This window comes from Passer domesticus, chromosome 2 (genome assembly GCF_036417665.1).
Source record: "Passer domesticus isolate bPasDom1 chromosome 2, bPasDom1.hap1, whole genome shotgun sequence".
NCBI lineage: Eukaryota > Metazoa > Chordata > Aves > Passeriformes > Passeridae > Passer > Passer domesticus.
Window position 1 is genome coordinate 104,479,082 of NC_087475.1, and position 18,560 is coordinate 104,497,641.

Sequence of the window (18,560 nt, forward strand, 5' to 3'; positions counted from 1 at the left end):
GTTCCCTGCCTGACCTCAGTTCTTTACCAGACAGAGTGTCTTTCTCCAAGTTGTTTGTCCTTTCTGCTTGCTGACATTCAGGAGAAACATTCTCTTCTGAAAGGCTAAAAGTACAAATTTTCAAGCAATCTCATGATTGCAGTAGCTTGGGCTTTACGCAACTACCCAAAATTGCAAGTTTTAATGATACCAAAATACAGACGTGGTTATAAGCTCATGAATAAAGCTACCCTACAAAATTGGAAAGATAAGGTGCCTCACTCTCCTAACCCAAAATATTAAAAAAAACCCAGTCCTTGAGAGTGTGCCATATAAGCACTCTTCTTAGGAATTAAGAGTGCAATGCCATATTCATTGCTAAATACAAAACCCCAGCATTGCCAGCATTGCTTGTATCTGTGTTCTCTGTAACGCTCTCCACCAAGGCAGCTGAGGCTTCAGACAGAAGTTACTGACTGCATTCCACATCATACTAAATATGTATATATGCAGTTCTGCTTTTCAGCCTATATGTTTGCAGGTTTAGCTGGGGTGGCCAGCCCAGTGGCCCGGTGGTTTATCCTAACCCACTATAATTAGCCCATGGTTGTTGCTCATGGTATGCCATTTGTCTCCCCACACTCAGCACTGTTTGGTAAACAATTTCAGAGACAGAGTTGCTCTCCCCTGATCTCACTAGGTGGTGTTCACTTATTTATTCTCTGCACCCCACAGTTATTCCTCTCTCTTGAGGTTGTGAGGTATAGAAGTGGCAAAAAAGGGCAAAAATTATGCCAAAAGGAGGAGGCAGCTGTAGCAAAACACACAACTCAACTGGGGAGGCGGGATGCAAGGCTGGCAGGAGGCCAGGCCAGCTGCAAACCCAAGAGGCACAGTGGACATCTGTCCCCCACTGCCTGCATCCTCACCCCCTGGGCGGATGCACTGAGATGGGAGAGGAGGCAGCCATTAGGAATTCCCTTCTACTCCGAGGAGGAGCTGGCTCCCAGCCATGGCACGTGGAGGGCTTGGGTGGCAGACACAAGCCTCAAACCCAAATCTGGCCCAGGGAAGGAAGGTCAAACTGCGGACTGGGAAGCAGCTGTTCACAGCCCTCCCGGGAATGCAGGAGCAAAGGTGGGTGGCATGAATTGGGGCTGGGGCTACTGGGAGCAGGGCCCTCAAGGAGGAGCTTACTGACTCAGCTAATGAGGTAAGGACTCTACCAGGAAAGGTGGCAGCCCCTCTGCAGCACGCTGCAACAGGGATGCTTGGCTTTACTCCCAGCAGTGCTGCCATGAACTTGCCACCATATGCTGGAGGGGATAATCATTTAAAAAGTCCCCTCCCTGGGACAAATAGGCAGTGTGTAAAGCTGAACCTGTGCATGGGAGCACGGGCTTGGCCAACACTGAAGCCACATTGGTAGGGAAAAGGGATTTCCCAAGCCTGGTTCCTCAAGCGTGAGCTTTGATCTTACTGTGCAACACTGCAAATGCAGTCAGGAGCCTCCTGCTCACGGATGGCAGTGGCTCCGTCATGACACTGATATGAGGGGGTCACAGAGATGACTCCTGGGAGTCTGCTACTTTGAACACAAGCTCCTTTTCCTATCTGTGTGCTCGCTCCCTCCCTAATTCCTCCCTCTCATATTATCTCAGCCTTAAATCATTATTTCCATGCTATGAAGAGAAGAAACTCAAAGGATTCAGGAATGCAGGAAAGTATTCTTAGAGGTGAAGAGTGGAACCAGCATACTGGAACTAACCACAACATCTAATCAGCCCTTCTCAGCAGCTTTGGGTGTCCTCTAGCATGCCTCCCACAGCAATTTTGAATAAACACAGCATACTTTGTGACAGACATGTTCTAACTTTGCCCTGTCACCCACTGAGCCCATTACAACAACCAAGTGATAGATCTCCTGAGAAATCCATTTTCCACCTCCATCTGAAAATAGGCCAGGCTGTGGCCTCAACATCTGACCATCCCTGCAGAAGAAACCCCAAACGGCAGCATGTCTTCACTCCCAAGTTCCACTTTGCCTTTAACTTACTGGCAGCAGAGGTGTGCACATATGTGACTGGATACACAAAGCACACACGTGTATGGGTTTGTACCTGTGCACGTACACGTATGGTCCTGTGCAGGGTGTGCACACTCAGCAGTCTGGAGCTTTCCCAAGAGCAAGAGCTTGCACAAATGTATGGATCTGGCTGTATAGAAGTGTTGGTCCATCTGAAGTATGCCAGCACAAACACAGTCCTACAGGGGAGGCTTTAGCAGCCTTAGGCACCCCACTGGAGGTACCCCTGTGGGAACGGGGGCTTCCCAACCCTGGCTTGTCAGCCCCACTGTGCTCCCTCCCCAGACAAGGCCTCTCTTTGACCCTCTGTTCTGCACAGGCTTTCATGTAAACTCATAGTCTGACTTTGTTGGCACACACCAAAAGAAGTGCAAAGAAACAAACAAAACCCTCATCCCAAGCCTCTCCTTTCCTATATCAAATTTCTCTCCAGAGATCACAAAAAAAATTTCTTACCCAGATTCTAAACCAGATTAACAAACTGTGAGAGCCAAATAGTGATGGCAGCTGAAGGGTGACAACCACCCAGTCCAGCCTGACCCACTCTTCCAGCCCAAACAAGGATTCACTCTGACAGCTTTTTGCAGTGTACTGGACGGGGCTACAGAGCTGCGAGAGCTCAGCTGCACCTGGGTTCTTTCCCAGCAGCTACTTTCAGTGATGGTGATTTGCAAGATTATGAACTTCACTGCCAGCTTCCTCTTTCCTCTCCTCTCTTTCCTCGTCTTGTTTTCTCAAGACAGTATTTCCACAGTTTCAGCCTTTTTTTCTCCTCCCAGCTGAGATGAGATGGGGTGTTTTACCATGGCAGGCTTTTGTCTAATCACTGCCCCAAGATCAGCCCAACTGTGATGCTCAGGAGACGGATGCACTGCTTTTTCCCTTGCCAGCTGCTCTCAGTGTCCAACAACAATGATGTGAGCCTTCCTTCCTAGAGCCCAGGACACCAGCTGGTGTGAAACACCTGGTCCCACCAGCATTGCCAAAATATGGGGCAGCAACTGCACCAAAATAGATAGCATGGGTTGTAGGGAGCAAAATTAGTGGGCAAAGAGGTCTGAGTCATTTAAGTCTAGATAAATCTGCATCTGTATTCTTGAGGACCTGAGGGACTATTTTCTTGTCCCTTTCTACTAGATCAGGTTGGCTGCAATGGCTGTGTCTCCTTTTGCTTATGGCTGTCATGGAACTGGAAATGCCAGAAGTACTGTCCTTTGTTCACAGTTAAATCTCACAGAGACCTCATGGGAGAGCTGGATCTCTCTTCAGTTGTCTACAGTACCAAGGCATCCATAAGACTTTAGAACAATTGCTCACTAATTTCACACAAAATATTTGCCAGGATGGCCACTGATAGGACATATACATGTTATTTTCATGCTTGTTTTTTGACTTGTGAGGAGCTCTAATATCATGGAACTCCCATTACCCTTCCCAAGCCTGTTATTTATTTGGCTGGTTTTTGCATCAGCCGATAAAGAACTAAAAGTACAACCACCTGTGCTTTGCCAGAGACATGTTCAAGGCACCAGTAATGTGAATCTTGACTTTTGGCAAACTTGTGCTGGAATGAGGGTGAGAGGGGAAGGTGAGAGACATTCCTGTTGTGTTCCTCAGCCTTAGCTGTTCTCAGTTCATCACAGGCCAATTAATACATATATCTGTTCTTGATTTTGCTCTGTCTTAATAGGACTGACTACAAGAAAAATCCAGAGTGCCCAAGGAAATGAAATATTCTCCCCACTTTTCATGTCATCCACAGTGTCCTGCAGAGTAGCCAACACTTACACTTCTGTTTCCAAAAAAAATCCCAAGCTGAATGAAATGAAAATGGATCCAACCCAAACAACTGGATCTTTCCTGTGCTATGTAATTAAATTAAAACATTAAAATTATTTTTGCATTCAGTGCATTCTTTTTATACCTATGTTCAAACAGTGATCCAGCAATCCTCATATACTTGAGTCCTTCCAACTTGCCCATCCTCTTTAAAGTTCAAGTGCCTCGTATGAGTGACTCACTCATCCACCCTTTTGAGAGTATAATAATAGAAATTCTTTAAAGCTTTGTGTTTTCAGCACAACGGCATTCCGATATGATCTAAGAATCACAGAGACACCCTTTGGTCCCAGGAGGACCGGGGAACAGGTTTGGCTAGAAAAAAAAGTTTTCCTCATGTGATGGGCACCCCACCAATCACACAGCACGCTCCTCAGCAAACTGGGCTCTTTAAAGAGCAGCGAAGGAGAGAGAAAGGGGCCTTTTCAGCTTTGCAGGTGGGTTGGGATTTCTGCCGAGAAGCATCACAAGAAGAGAGCGGTGAGTGCCTTGCTTTGGTCATGGTCTTCCTCTTAAAGAGGCATGTGAGCTAGAAGTGTCTATTAAGAGAAAAGACAGCTCTTATGTTCAATGTTTTTTTTAATTTTAGTCCCTGGACTGTGTTTGGTATGTGGGAGTCTGGTACCTGACTAAGGTTAACTGCATGAAATTTTTAAGTATTTCATTTTTCTTACCTCAGGCTGTGTCTTCTCTATGGCTATTTTAATTTGTTTAATATTTTTTCTCCTAAAGACTGGGGAGAAGGGAATGGAAAAATTAAATCTGTTGTAAATCTGAGTGTTAAAAGAAAAAAAAAAGGAAAAATTGTTGTAGAGGAAGCGAATCTTGTAGTTCCCCCTCACTTGTGAAAATAGGAAAGTTAAAAAAACCTGCTTGTTTTGGCTGTGCTGAATTAATAAAGGAGAGAGGAAAAACCTACCTCCCAGCTCTACTTACGAGGTAATTATCCTTGATGATGATTTACCAGCCACACCACTGTTCACACAGGCTTCATTTCATAGCAGTCTCTTTGAAAGGAAACTTAATTAGTCTGTGACCCCTGCTTGATGCTGAGCTATGTTTTTGCTTTATTTTTCTCCTCTGGTAGCATAAAATAATTGTCTGTGTCTTCCATTTCTGAGTGTGGTTGACTCCTAGCACACAACAAGTTTTCTGTCAGAGGTGGAGCACTGGGGAAAGTCCAGCAGGGCAGGAGGAGTGTATGAGTTTGTGTCCACTGGAGATGTTTGCTTTGAAATGAGTAAACAAACGATGAACTGACATTTGTAAAACATTCGGCTTCTTACAGTGGAGTTCAAGCGATTCATCATTAACGTATTAAATTACTTCCTCTTAAAAACTGTGCTTTCTCAAGGTATCCCAAGCACTGGGAAAATACCTTCTTTTTAAGCCCCTTAGGGGATAAATTTTCCATCACAAACAATTTAAAAAAAACCCAAAAGTAAGTTTATTGCTGAGGCATTGGTGTCCACAGGAGGTCTGGGTGTGGGCAGGTCTGTGGCTCACGGAGGCTTCCCAGGCACTGGCACTGGCCTTGGCACATCCCCTCCGGCAGCAGTTCCACCTGGATGACTTCCCTCCATCAGCACCCCAGGGCTAGCCCGGGCATCTTGCTCCTGCCTGTAGAGACATGCTCTCCAGCTGGGCTTGGACAGGAGGGGTGGTGTCCAGGCTCTGCCCGCTGGGCTGTGCGGGCAGGGACCAGGATTCTGCTGCTGAGCAGCCGGGTTTGCTCAGCTGCGCTCGAGTGGTGCAGAGCCCTTCAGCCGAGGCGGGCAGAGCCCATGAGTCATAAAACAAATGCATCCTTTGTCTCTGCCTCCTTGCACCAGGGCATGAGAATGCAACGCCCTGAGCAGGGACGCTGAGGGAAAGGGAGTTAGCAAGGGACGATGTGAAGCCCCTGCAAGCCCCACCACCATGATGAGAAACCTCAGGAGCAGCGTATAAAGCCAGTGATGCTCACAGGGATGTTTTGGGACATCCCTTTGTCACAGTGCTTGACAACTAGCAGAAAACACAAGGCAATCAAAATGCCACCTGATTCTGTGTTGGGCAATGCCAAATGAATTATTATCCATTGGGGGTTTTTTGCTAGAGATGGAGTAGGGCTAGGCTAAGAAAGGGGAGTTCTGTAAGGCCACTGAAATCCTGTCCCAGCCTATAGAAACAGGGTGTGGAGGCTTCAAAAGATTGATCAGCACCATGTGTGTGAGGGGTGTATAACAGACCCCAAATCCCATTTGAATACAGGAATTGTTGCCAGAAGAGTGTCCTTTCAAAGCCTGCGTGAGGTTATCACCTAAACCACAAGGGCAGAAGCCAGCCTCTGCAGAAAGAAGCTTCCTTTTCATCTCCCACAGTTGTGCTGAGGGTCTCAGAGGTACTGAGAGTAAAGGAAGTGAGGGGAGGTCAAGACAGTTTCAAGGGCATGGAAATAATAGATTGTCTGGAGCTTGTGGGGTACCAGGGGCAGGGAAGGCTACCACTTCTCCTGGGCTCTGGCAGGCTCAGCTGGACCCCCATGAGTGTAAGGAGTGTTTTGGGGGTGTGAGGGGAGAGGAGAGGGGAGAAGTTACAACCAGATGTACTGCTTGTAACCAGAGTGTCAGGAACAGTAAGAAGTATGTGCCTCGGGAGGGACACAGGGGTTTTTGGTACAACAAGAGCAACAAACACCTTTCCAAAGCTGCTTAGAGCATGGAGCAAAGTCTGTGGTAGTGATAATTGAATACCTCAGACTTAGGTCTACCTAAATTGCAAGGTTTCTAGGATGTGCCGAGGAACACCAGGTCAAGGTTGAAATTCCAGGACCTGGATGCCTTCTTAGTGGAAGTTTTGGATAAAGGTTGCAGCTGAAGCTCCAGTGTCCTCAGGGGTTTCCTTGAAGCCCCAGGAAAATGCATTTGGGCCATAAAACTAATTTTAACAAGCTCAAGAAGAAGGCTTCTCTACCTCCAAATGCATTTGTGTCTGCAGGCAGAAGCTGCTGGCAGCTGTGTCTCTGGGGGTTGGGAGGAGGGCTGCCCACCACTGTCACACCCGCAGGTGCCTGTGAGTCACCTCTGTGCACAGCCTGCTTCAGGCACATCAGCCAAGTTTGCCTCTCGCCTCTGTAGTCGTGCACCTGTGCCTAGTGCTGTGCAACCCGCTCTTGCTAAACGCAGCTCATCTCCGAGGCATGAGGAGCAGTGGAAAGCTCCCAATCTCCCACAGCTTCTCCTCTGGGACACGTTGGAGGATTGGCTCTCCAGCTGCCCAGCTGTTGTCATGGCCTTGGAGCACCTGCCTGGTCTCTCGTTGCTGACAGTAATACTGGACCACCTGCAAGGGAGAAGAGGTCAGACAAGGGGTTGACCCATGTGGCACAGGTTAATAAAGTGGACACCAAGAAATGAGCTCTTTTGGCACCAATCACTTGGAGGCAGAGGGATAATTCATAGAAATATGGCAGCAGTGGGGTTTTTTAGGTCTAGAGTACATCCTTTTTTCCGTCCCTTTTGCTCTTTATGGTCTCTCTGCTTCCCCCTTTGCTGCAATCCCATTGAACTTAGTTAAGGTGTTCCTTAGGTTGTCTGGAAACTTGTCATTTTCCAGCTGATACCTGTGGTGGTGACTGTCCAGCTTTCCTCACAACCACAGTAACCCACTGGAGGTGGACTCACCCCAAGAGAAGGGGCTTGCTTTCTCCAGCTAATGTAACTGCAACAATACCTGCCCAAGGGGAGACAGGAGTGAGCCAGGTTCTGCCTGCCAAGGAGGAGAAGAAAGCCAGCTTGTGGAAAGAGCTTGGGCTGGATGGGCAGCCCATGTACAAGGTGTCAGTGCTGTTGTTACACTGAACAGGGTAACACATTCAACCTTGCTTTATACAATGCAGCTGGAGCAGACCCACTTTTCCATGTAGCAGTCAGAGTTCAAGTGCCTGTGTTCAGGCAGGAAAGAGTTCCTTGCTTTTTGGATTGCTGCCTGGCTTGTGATGTCCCTTAGATGGCAATAACTAAAGGGTTTTTTAACATCTCTGGAGTTTGCAGCACACAGATCCATGAGCCAGGCAGTGGTCTCTCCAGCTCTCAGATGAGTGGGAAACCAGGATTCATCTTAGGTTTGGCAGACTCTGCAGTGTTGTGTTACAGAGTACATGGCTGAGCATTGCTCAGACTCAGATTTGACCTGCAAGACAACCCCTGGACACCCTGGCCTGTCAGGAAGTTTGGCAGGGACAGAGATCGAGGCTGACCTCATGAGCCTGCCATTTTCAAATACAAAGCTATACAGTTTCATGTGTACTGGTTCTGGCCTCCAAACACCTGGCTGGGACTAAAAATATCTTCTCAACTTAAAAATAATGGATACATTAAAAAATTCATGTTATTAAAAAATTCCTTCACATGCTATCATACAAAAATACTTAGGCACTGCCAATATAATGATGAGAGCACTGAGGATGTCTGCATGCCTAATCCTCAAACCACTGCAGAAAGAGTGGTGGGAAGTGCTTGGTTTTCATTTTTCACTGTTGGAACTCCTGCATACCCCAAAAAAGGCAGCTGCTGAGGAGGAAGGAGGTGGCATTGTTAGAGAGGTCTCACAATGCTCTGTTCCTCAGAAAGCTCCCCTTCATTGACAGATTTGTCTGCTCATATTTCCCAACATCTTCTTTGAAGAACCAGGAAGTCAGTGGCCCCAGCAAAACAGAGGCACAAATGCAAGTACTCAGGCAGAAGAAGGAAATTCAAGCAGTTTTTGCTGTTGTCTGCTCAAGCTGGGCTCACTGCAGCCTTTCTTTCCTGGTTTATATTTTCTTAACCACCTGGTAAATGCAGTTGTCTCAGGGTTGGGGTTTTTTCCCTTTACCCTCTCCATGCACACATGCTCCATCCCTTGGAAAGAAAAACTTGGTGGGCTCTGGTGTCTGAGCTTCTTTCTCCAAGAGGTTTCACACCTCTGACTGATACCTTTATGCTGCTCTTTCTGGAAGGGGATGAATTTGATGCAGGGCACCTGACTCTAGACTGCAGGATATAAGCAATCTCAGGAATTCAGTAGGAATGCTACTTGGCCTTGGCTCCATGAACCAGCTGCAACCTCCCTCCTTCTCTTCCTCCTTCATACCTGGCTTGGGGGAGTCAGCTCCCATTCCCAGCACAGGTGGGAGATGGGGCTGCTCGTAGCAAAGCCCTGTGCTGTGGGTGTGTGTGGGATACAGCCAAAGCATGGTGGTGCTGGTCAAAATGGCCCAGGATAGCATGCCCTGGAATAACGCTGCCTTCTTTGGAATAGGGGTGAGGTGAGGGTGCTAAACTTGTTTTCTCTCCATCCAGATGTAGCTGTTGTTCCTGGCCAAGTAAAAATGACACACCATGAGCAGAGGTCGTTGTGAGTGCTGTTGTGAGGGTGAAAATCCTCATCAAAAGGGAACTGAAGACACCAGCTGTCCCCAAAGTGGTCTCAGTCTTCTGTAGCTCAAGTATTAGGGAGAGTTTGAGTTAGCAGATTAATACCTGGATAGGTCTCCTCTGGAACTACTGTAAAGCAAGGGATGGGAGGTGTACGGACAGGCTGGCAAGTTCTGTCTATCCTTCTCCTCATGGATAATTTGTGTTTCTGAGTAAAGCATATTGTACCGGTGATTTAATTGAAGACTGTATTTGTTGTTTTCTAGGTTGCATGAAGAATTAAAGATGGCAAAAAGTGATGGTTGCACACACATTTTGCAGGGTCTGTTAGTCTTTGGGAATGTGGTCATTGGGGTAAGTGAAGTGGAACAAGTATGGGTGGAGGCTTTCTTTCTTAAAACAGCAATTCTCCCTCTTCATTTGTGAAGTCCACACATACACGGTCCAGTAACGCATGAAAGAAGAGGATAAGGAGAGATTCCTAGATTATCAATTGGGTGGGAAAGGGACAGGAGAGGCAGATCCACAATACCAAGATTTTTGCCAGGAGAAAAGCCTTAGAACTGTCAGCAGGAGCAGACCAACATTTTTCCAGCCACCTCCCTCCATATAGTGATGGAATGGTTCTGTTCATTCTTTCTTAACATCCTGAGTCCTAGGCCTGACCTCTCAGATGAAGGCTGGGTGAGATTTGCCTGCAATTCTTCTGTGAAGTTCCAATACAAGAGATTGTAGAGCTGGGCAGAGGGAGTCGGGTAGCTCCCACTTGGCAGGAAGCTGAATTAAAGGAAAGCAGTCTACACCTGTTTCTGTCTTTGCTATTTCTTTGGGGAGCCCTGAACTAATAGATTTCTTGTGCTTCCCAGATGTGTGGCATTGCCCTGACAGCAGAGTGTATCTACGTTGTGTCTAACCCCCACGGTCCCTACCCTCTGCTGAGAGCCACAGAAAACCGTGACATCTACGCTGCTGCCTGGATTGGCATCTTTGTTGGCCTTGCACTCTTTGCCCTGTCTATCCTTGGTATCATTGGAGTCATCAAGGCCAGCAGGACCTTGCTGTTAGTGGTAAGTGTAGCAAAATTTACCTTCCTATTGCTGCCAAACTGAACAAATGCTGCCTTGGTGTCCCTGGTCACCTTGGGAAACAACCAATGAGCAAAGACAACTTTTATACTGATAAGGAGCCAGAGGTTCTTGATCATGGCTGTGATGTCCCAGAAGGTGACTCCTGTGAAGATTCATGCCCAAGAAGCTCCTGAACCAGGCTGAGGGAATAAATGGAGATAGCCACAGTGAAGGTTTGACTGGCTTGACCCTGACCTTGCCCTGAAGCAATGTGGGAGCACTTGTGCAATCACATATAGCTGGGATGTGGTCTAGATCCTTGTTTCTCCCCACCCCTTACTGCTTTTCAGCTGTCATACACTGCTCAGTTTAGGAGCTGATAAGTAATGACTTCTGCACAAGGCATTAGTGTCAGGATACCAAATATGGGTGCAATGAAGAACATAAGACATCAGCAGGCAGGCAGAAATTACAGGGGTGGGGACAGAGCTTTGGATAAGCCAAAGACAATGTTAAGATGTAGACAAATCTCTGTACAATGTCTTCCTTAGTCATTTAGTATGGCATTGGCAAAACTTAATTGGTGTTTGCATTAATGAAGGGTAGAGATGAAAACTCTGAAATGAGCTCTCTTGTGGATTACTGTGGAGTTGCAGAGTGTCTGTTTTAGACAAGAGGCACTCAGAGACCTGAACTCTTGAGCCAGGGAATATGCCAGAAAACAGCTGAGGAAACAGAATTCCCTTAACTCTGAATTTTGGTGTCTTGGCTGAAAGCCAAGGCTCTGGTTTAGGATGTATGAGAGGGTACAAGGGACAGAAGCTGGCATAAGTATGAAAAAAAATGCTTTAAATCAGAGAAGAACATTATAAAATGTGGGAGGAGGAACACATCCATGAGAACTCCAAAGAAAATATGGAAACTGTCAAAGGGATTATGGTGGAAAGGGAAACAAAAGAGTAAAGGAGACTGTGAGAGGTGAGCCTTGTAATCTGTTTTCATGAGGGATCTTTGCTCACAATGAAGGAGTGTTCAGGAAATCTGACTATGAAAAATCAGGGGGATCTGAATGATGCCCTAAGCTGCACCTTCCCTTTCCCCAAAGTACAATCTCTCCTGTTAGGAGTGAACAGCTTCCTGCTGTAAAGCTTAGAGCTGGTAAGTGGAAGTGAAAGGAGGACACATGACACAAACATAGGTTGCCAATGAGATGCAACAAAGAAAAGGACAAAGTATTTTCCGTGGAGGCAGGGTAGTCTTAATGCCATGAGGTTCTGATGAAATCTTGTCTGTGAGATGGAGAACAATTCCAATCATTCACCTTCAAGAAAGCAGATTGCAAATAGGAACAAGCACGGGGAAGGGCTATGAGAACATTCAGGCTGGGTGAGAGGGAATACGATACCTGGCCACCTTGGCATCAAGCAGGGTTTCCGGCTTAATCTTGAAAACAATGCTGAACTGTTTCTCCAAGAACTAATTCTGCTCTCTTTCTCCCACAGTACATCATTCTGATGCTGATCACTTTTGCATTTGAAATGGCTTCTTGCATCACAGCAGCAACTCACCAAGACTCAGTGAGTATTTATTTTCTCATGTATTCTTTTAACTTTGCTAGGAAACACAAATTCTAGGGCACACAGTCACCCTGTTCAGCGTAGTAAATATGATAATACAGTGTAAACTCACAGGACTACTGCTGAGCAGAAGACAACCCCACAAGGAAAAACTCCAGCATCATTATTCAGATCAAAGAAATAGCTTTGTTTTTTTTCTAACATAGTTTTGTTATTTTTAACATTTTAAAATGTTTAACACCTTGTGGTTAAGGAAATAATAGCATGGGTTAGTTGAATCATCAATAAAGTGTTTAGTCTTTCAGCTACCAACTGATTAATCTATCATACACAGAGGAGACAAATCTTCAGCGTTGCCCCAGGCAGTGTTATTAGTGAGGGAAAGATTACATGGATTGTTGGAGATACTATGGGGAGGGAAATTATTTGTGGTGCTTTAGTTCCAACATACCAAATGCAATCCATAGCTTCTGCACAGCTCTTGTGATATATATCTAGTAGTGCCTGCTTGAGATCTTCATCTTTGTTGCTCCTGCTCCTCAAATCCTGCTCTTTATTCTCATGTGTAAAACCAGAGGAGAAGCAACATTCCTGTTCTCCAGCAGGACTCTGAAACAAGAAAACAAGCCCTCCCCAAATAACACTGTATTTGATTTACATGGCCACTTATTTACATAGTTTCTGCATTTTTCTCTGTTGTTGTTTTTGGTTGGTTTTTTTTCTGTAGCTGACTCCAGAGTTCTTCCTGAAGCAAATGCTGGAGAGATATCAGAAGTCAGACCCAGCCAATAACAGTGACAATGAGATCACAAAGACGTGGGATGAAGTCATGCGTCAGGTAACAACACTGAAAAGTCACTAATTACAAAATGCTCTGCAAGCCTGGAATCTCAAGTCCTCCTTGAGGCTGCTGGATAATAAAGTGGATGGCATCTGTCTTGAACCTTAAATAAAGTTCTGACACACTTCCCCTTTAGCTCATTTATCAGACGGCAGACTGTCAAAGGCAGGCATTTCAAAAATCTCCCCCATAAATCTGTGATTAATGCCTAACCAGTGTCCTGGCATGTGCAGGGCTGTGACCTGGGCCCACAAAGACCCTTCCCTTCTCTGTCCCTGCAGAACCACTGCTGTGGGGTGAATGGCCCCTCCGACTGGCAGGAGTACACGTCTGCCTTCCGCCTCACGCACAGCGATGCCGACTACCCCTGGCCACGGACGTGCTGCGTCCTGGATGCAAACGGGCTTCCTGTCAACCTTGATGGCTGCAAACTTGGAGTGTCTGGCTACTATAACAGCAATGTAAGATCATCTTTGCTTTTTTCCAGTTAGCATACATCAGTGCTTGCTGGAAGGGAAAAAAAGCCATGAATAGCCTTTCTCCTTCACTGTAAGCTACAGGTGTCCAAAAGCTTTCTGGAGGAGAAGAAATGCTTGTAGAGTCCTGACCATGTTGCTGAACACGACAGGAATCTTTTTTAGGATAAAGTCTTTCCTGATGGAGAGAGAAATCTCCCAAGCCACTGATAAGAAGCGACATCTCTAACACGTAGATGGACAGTAGTTAAATCAAACTTAGCCCAAAAATGCGAGTATACAATATGAGTAGGTAAATCAGCAGTTCTCCTCCTCAAGGAAGAACTTTTCAGTAGATCATTATGTCCTATTCACTAGGTTGCTAGGTCATGAGCATCAGCTCCTGCACTAGCTTGCATTTCTAGAAGGCATTCAAGCTTCCAAATTTTCTTGATGCTTCTTGATTCTGGAGGTCAGTTCTGTGTCAGCTGTGTTTGGTTATCTAAGTGTACTTGGCAAGTGGATGGCACAGCAAGTTGTCCTTGAAGTGTTTGAGATGGGTCTACTTTGTCTTTGGAGCCAGAAACAGGTAGGTTATCTGCAAGTTATCAATAAGCAGTGTAGCTCTGGCTTGGTTTTTTGAGGTCCTCTGAGCTACCCAATTTGCAGTAGCAGATGAGCATGCCACCATGCCACCTCAGTCTCTCTCAGGGGTGGATAAGTTTGTCACCTTGCAGTGCAGGTTCATTGCTGGTGTTGAGTCATTGCTGGTTGTCTTTCAGGGTTGTTATGATGCTATTTCTGGGCCAGTGAATGCACATGCCTGGGGTGTTGCCTGGTTTGGCTTTGCCATCCTCTGCTGGACTGTAAGTACTTAATATTTGCATTTATTTCCTCTTCTCTTTTCTTGCTATTCCACACCCAGTTGGGTGGAGGTGGATGACAGGACTGACGCATTTAAAATGTCCATCGATTATCGTCATTCATTCATCAAAAATCTGACTGTAGCCTGCACCACTAAGGGCTACATTTACAAGTTTGCCTCCATTCTGGCTTCCAGAGGTGAGGAATTAGATGGCCTTCCAGCCTGCCATGGTGTGCTGTGACCTGCTGGCATCTCAGCAATACAACACAGCAAACACAGCTTGCAGATTCTTCTCTGTGAAGGGTATTGGATCATCAAGATGGATAATTGAGTTTGTAGTTTGAAGATTTTGTATGAGTGTATTCAGTACTCAGGGTTCAGCAGCTTCATGACAGATAATCCCCAGTGAGCAGAGTGATACAGTCAAATAGTTATAGCTGCACGTATCTTCTTTCTTTGCTGTGTAGATTCTGTGCAGATAAAAAACTTTAAGATCCTCTGCCTGAACAGACTTTGCTTTTGAAGAATTTCTTTTACTCTCTCCTACCTGTACGACTAAATGGGTCTGGGGGAGGGGTGGAGAGCATGAAATGGGGGGCAGAGAAACTTTAAATAGTGTTGTCATTTCAGTTCTGCGTCCTCCTTGGCACCATGTTCTACTGGACTGGAATTGAATACTGAAGGCCTGATGTCCTCAGTGCTGTCCTGAAGAGCCATGTGAAACTGCATTTGTCTCCCACTTCATTCTCCTCAAGCCATGGAGGATTTGAAGTTTTCCCACTACCTCTCCCATATATACTTTCGCCCCTCCAAAAACTTGACACAAAGAACTGAGGACTGCAGGAAAGAATCTTCTTGTCCCTGCTTTGCCCTTGTTCTGCAGCCTTAATGCCTCCTGGCTGAAGCACAATCCTTCTTTCACTGTGCAAGAAGTTCTGGAGCATAAGATGAGAAAAAAAGTGATCTGGTTTGTTCTCTGATGACATCAGAAAAGAAAATGTCCATACACAATTGGTCCAGAAAAATGTCTCTCTAAAATTAGTTTGAATTTAAATTATAACGCTTCAGGAAGGTCTATGTGAGCAAAACTATAACTTCCTGTGACCAATAAGGACAGATGCTGCAAGGGAAAAGACTGCAGACCTCTCTGTTATATTCTACTGATCAACTTCTCTTGCTGGTCTCTGTCACCCTTGCCTTAGAATAAGGCAAATTTTCTGAGCATTTAAGTGTGTCAGCAATAAAATCATATCACAGACAGAAAGTCTGTTGCTAGTCAAGCCCAATAAAAGGCTAGCTCGCTCCTCAGCAATATGCTGCCTATATGCAAGCCTACCTCCTGTCACTGATGAAACTACTGCATGTGCTCCTACCTTCAGAAGTGCCTGTCCAGGAAAAGCTCCACTTGCTAACAAGCAACTCCTTCAAGAAAGCTGTTATGTACTTTGCACAAGGTTTCATACATCTACAGGCTAGAATTTGTGCAGTACACAGGGGGTTCTGTGCTGTAGTTGCCTTTGCAAATGTGGCTGTCCCATGCTCCTGGTTTATTGTGCTTCTTGCTTTAGCTACCTGTGTGTAAGTGGTCACACTCCCTGTGTCACTCCCCTTCCACATCCCTGGATCAGGTAGGACAAATGGCAAATAATGGCAGTGAGTAACTCTTGTGAAAAAATGCAAGCAAGGAGCTAACTGAACCAAACCCAGTCCTTGCATCAGTGCTTGCAGTTTTCACTCAGTTCAATAAAGGCTGTTTACTTTGGCCCAGACTGAGCTGGTGTCTTTCCTAGTGAACGCTTCAATAGTTAAATGTATTGTGAGAAGTGTGCTCCTCTGCAGAGTGTTTTAGGGTGAAGCCTCTTCCAAAGAGGTACTGGTTCATGTCCTGATGCTTGCCGTCTGCCTTGATTCCTTGTTTTTGTATATTCACCAAAATACTAATTAAAAAGAAATGTAAGTGAATTTTTTCTCTTGTTTAAGATTGTGTCTTTGGGAAGGGAAAATAATAAAAGTCTGCATCTGGGACACGTAGGGCAGGACAATGACGGGCTTTAACATCCTGTAACAGAGATGCTAAAGCACCAAGATGCAGCTACAGAAACTCAGCAGCCAAATAGTTCCTTGCCAGAGTGCTGAGGGAGAGGAGGAGGCAGATATAAGGGTAAAGTGATTAAGGAAGAAAGGTTGGGTCCCTGCAACACCGAAGGAGTTTTCTGTATGACTGTGCCTTCAGAACTGACAGTCCTCATGGATTAGCCACTCCCCTGGTTCAGTGGTGTGGTGACTGTCTTGGAAACTCTGGACTCTGAGAAATTCCATAAGGAAATTTTGAGCCTTGAGTCATGGATTGACCATGCAGACTGTGTATGTCAGTGTTAAAGGTTTGGTTCTTGAGGGGGTGAGGGGGAGGTTTGGTGGTAGTGATGCCTTAGGTTTTAGCTCTTATATTTTTCAGACTCTGTACTGCTTTAGTGTGTAGTTCTGAACTTCATATTAAGGGATGCTAAGCTCTCTTCACAGAATATCTAGACAAAACAATTCCTTTTCTAGCTTGGGACCAAGGACAGCCGACCCAATTTTCAGGCCCAAGAGCATAAACAATGTGGACTGAAGAGAGAGAAAAAAAGAAAAGATGGGACTTATAACCTAAAACTATAATTGGACAATTAACTCCAATATGCAAATGGATCAGAACTTAAGAAATGTGTGAGACCCCGTGACCAGCTGTCCATTTTTGTGACCATTTTGGTTCATCTTGGGTGTAGCCCTGGTTGGGTTCTTGTACTGCCCAAAGTGGATCCATTGAGGCCTTTTAATAAATACCTACTTTATTCTTTAATTCCGTCCAGCTCTGTTCTAGGTCAGCTTTCACAAGGCATAAGTAGGATTGGGTGTTTTTATGTTTATGCTGCTGAAAGCTACAGTAATACCTAAATGTAAAGAAATCTAAAGAGAATCAGCATCTGCCAAAGTTAGGAAGCAATGGCAATGACTAGGTTCTCTGCTACTTGCCAGAAACTGCAAATTCCTGCCAACTGCAACAGCAGAGAGGAGAGAAATGGAGCAGGAAGGACATGGCAGGCACAGAGACTCTGTCCTTGCTCAGCCAAATGCCTCCAATAACTTTTGGTCGTGGATAGCTGCCCTCCTGCATAAGGGCCTCTTGCTTGAGTTTTTTCTGAAACTCAAGCAGCTTTGCAAATGGGTGAAACACCTGGCTGTGGGACTTTCCAGAGGCTAGTACGGTCTTGTGAATATGGATATCACTGGACATTCTGCCTGGAGAAAACGGTAGGACCACAGAAGTAGGTAAGATCAAATATTATTTTCCTCCTCTGGTCTTTTGCTTCAGACCTTTCTGCTCCATCTAAGTGTGGTATGATTACAGCAATGCATTTTATATAGAGGAAAAATATAGAGGAAAATGCTGCAGGATTTTGAAGGAGAAGAGAAACTGGCAATACTTTAAATTATACTATTGCAGTATTAACTGTTCCAACCAGTTGCAAATTATACCATTGACCTATTACATAAATGGCAGCTCAAGTCAATTCAGTTTGTGTTCTTCAAATTTGCTTTCTGCTTCTTAAGCCTTTTCCTCCCATTGCACTTTATGATTTGTGTACTAAAAAAATAAAAGCTGACCAAGTGATCCAGGCAGTGGTGGATCTGTGCAGAAGTGCCAAACATTCTACAGTGCACCCAGACAAACCCAGGTCTATCTGCCTGAACTAAGGGGGAAGGAGAGGATTGGACTGATGACAGAATGATGTTGATCGGGGTCATGAAAAATCCTGCTGAAAAATCAGAAAAAGGCGTGCTTCTGAAGGTTGATTCCAGCCTCTGAAATTACCTGGGGAGCCAGGGAAAGGGTGAGGAAAGAATGGAGTCTGTGACAGGAATGGAGGTGACCAGGCTTGTGTGTCAGCTGAGACTTGTAAAAAAATCCTGGCCATTCTCAGCTGTTTGGATTGCTTCCTGAAGGCATGGATTTACATGGTCTTCAGAGCAGGCAACATGCATGTGTGCATAAGAACTGCTGGACTAAGACATCCTGCTAAGACAGGATGAAGAAAAAAAATGCTGCAGGTGAAAGTCATTTGGTTTGTTTGCAGATTTGCTCTGTGTATTTATTCTCTATAGGTGTGAATATTCACAGTTCTCTCGTGGCAATAAAAGCACACTTCTATTCTCCCATGCAGTTACCAAATGTATTTTTAGATTATTAACTTATTACAATACTCCCAGCTCTGAGAAATCAAGAGTCTGGCTGAGATGCACCCTCTGTTCATAGCTGATGGAGTGCCGTGTCCTCCAATCCAAAAATAATCTGACATGCCTCCCTCCCATGCACACAGGAATGTAACCTGGTGTTTTTCACACTGCTGACTGTTTGTTGCTGGCAGTACTGAAGGTGTCTGTTCCTTCAGGCAATGGGGCATTGTGGGGCTG

General features: G+C 45.5%; 1 protein-coding gene across 1 annotated transcript; it reads left to right on the top strand.

Moving 5' to 3' along the window:
* The first annotated feature begins 4,400 nt into the window (after positions 1–4,400).
* On the top strand, positions 4,401–16,063 carry UPK1B (uroplakin 1B). Its single transcript, XM_064410227.1, has 8 exons — positions 4,401–9,194; positions 9,570–9,657; positions 10,170–10,370; positions 11,873–11,947; positions 12,675–12,785; positions 13,070–13,249; positions 14,026–14,109; positions 14,739–16,063. Exons 1-8 carry the CDS (start codon positions 9,121–9,123, stop codon positions 14,787–14,789), a joined length of 864 nt encoding a protein of 287 aa, XP_064266297.1. The 5' UTR covers positions 4,401–9,120; the 3' UTR covers positions 14,790–16,063.
* Positions 16,064–18,560: the final 2,497 nt, after the last annotated feature.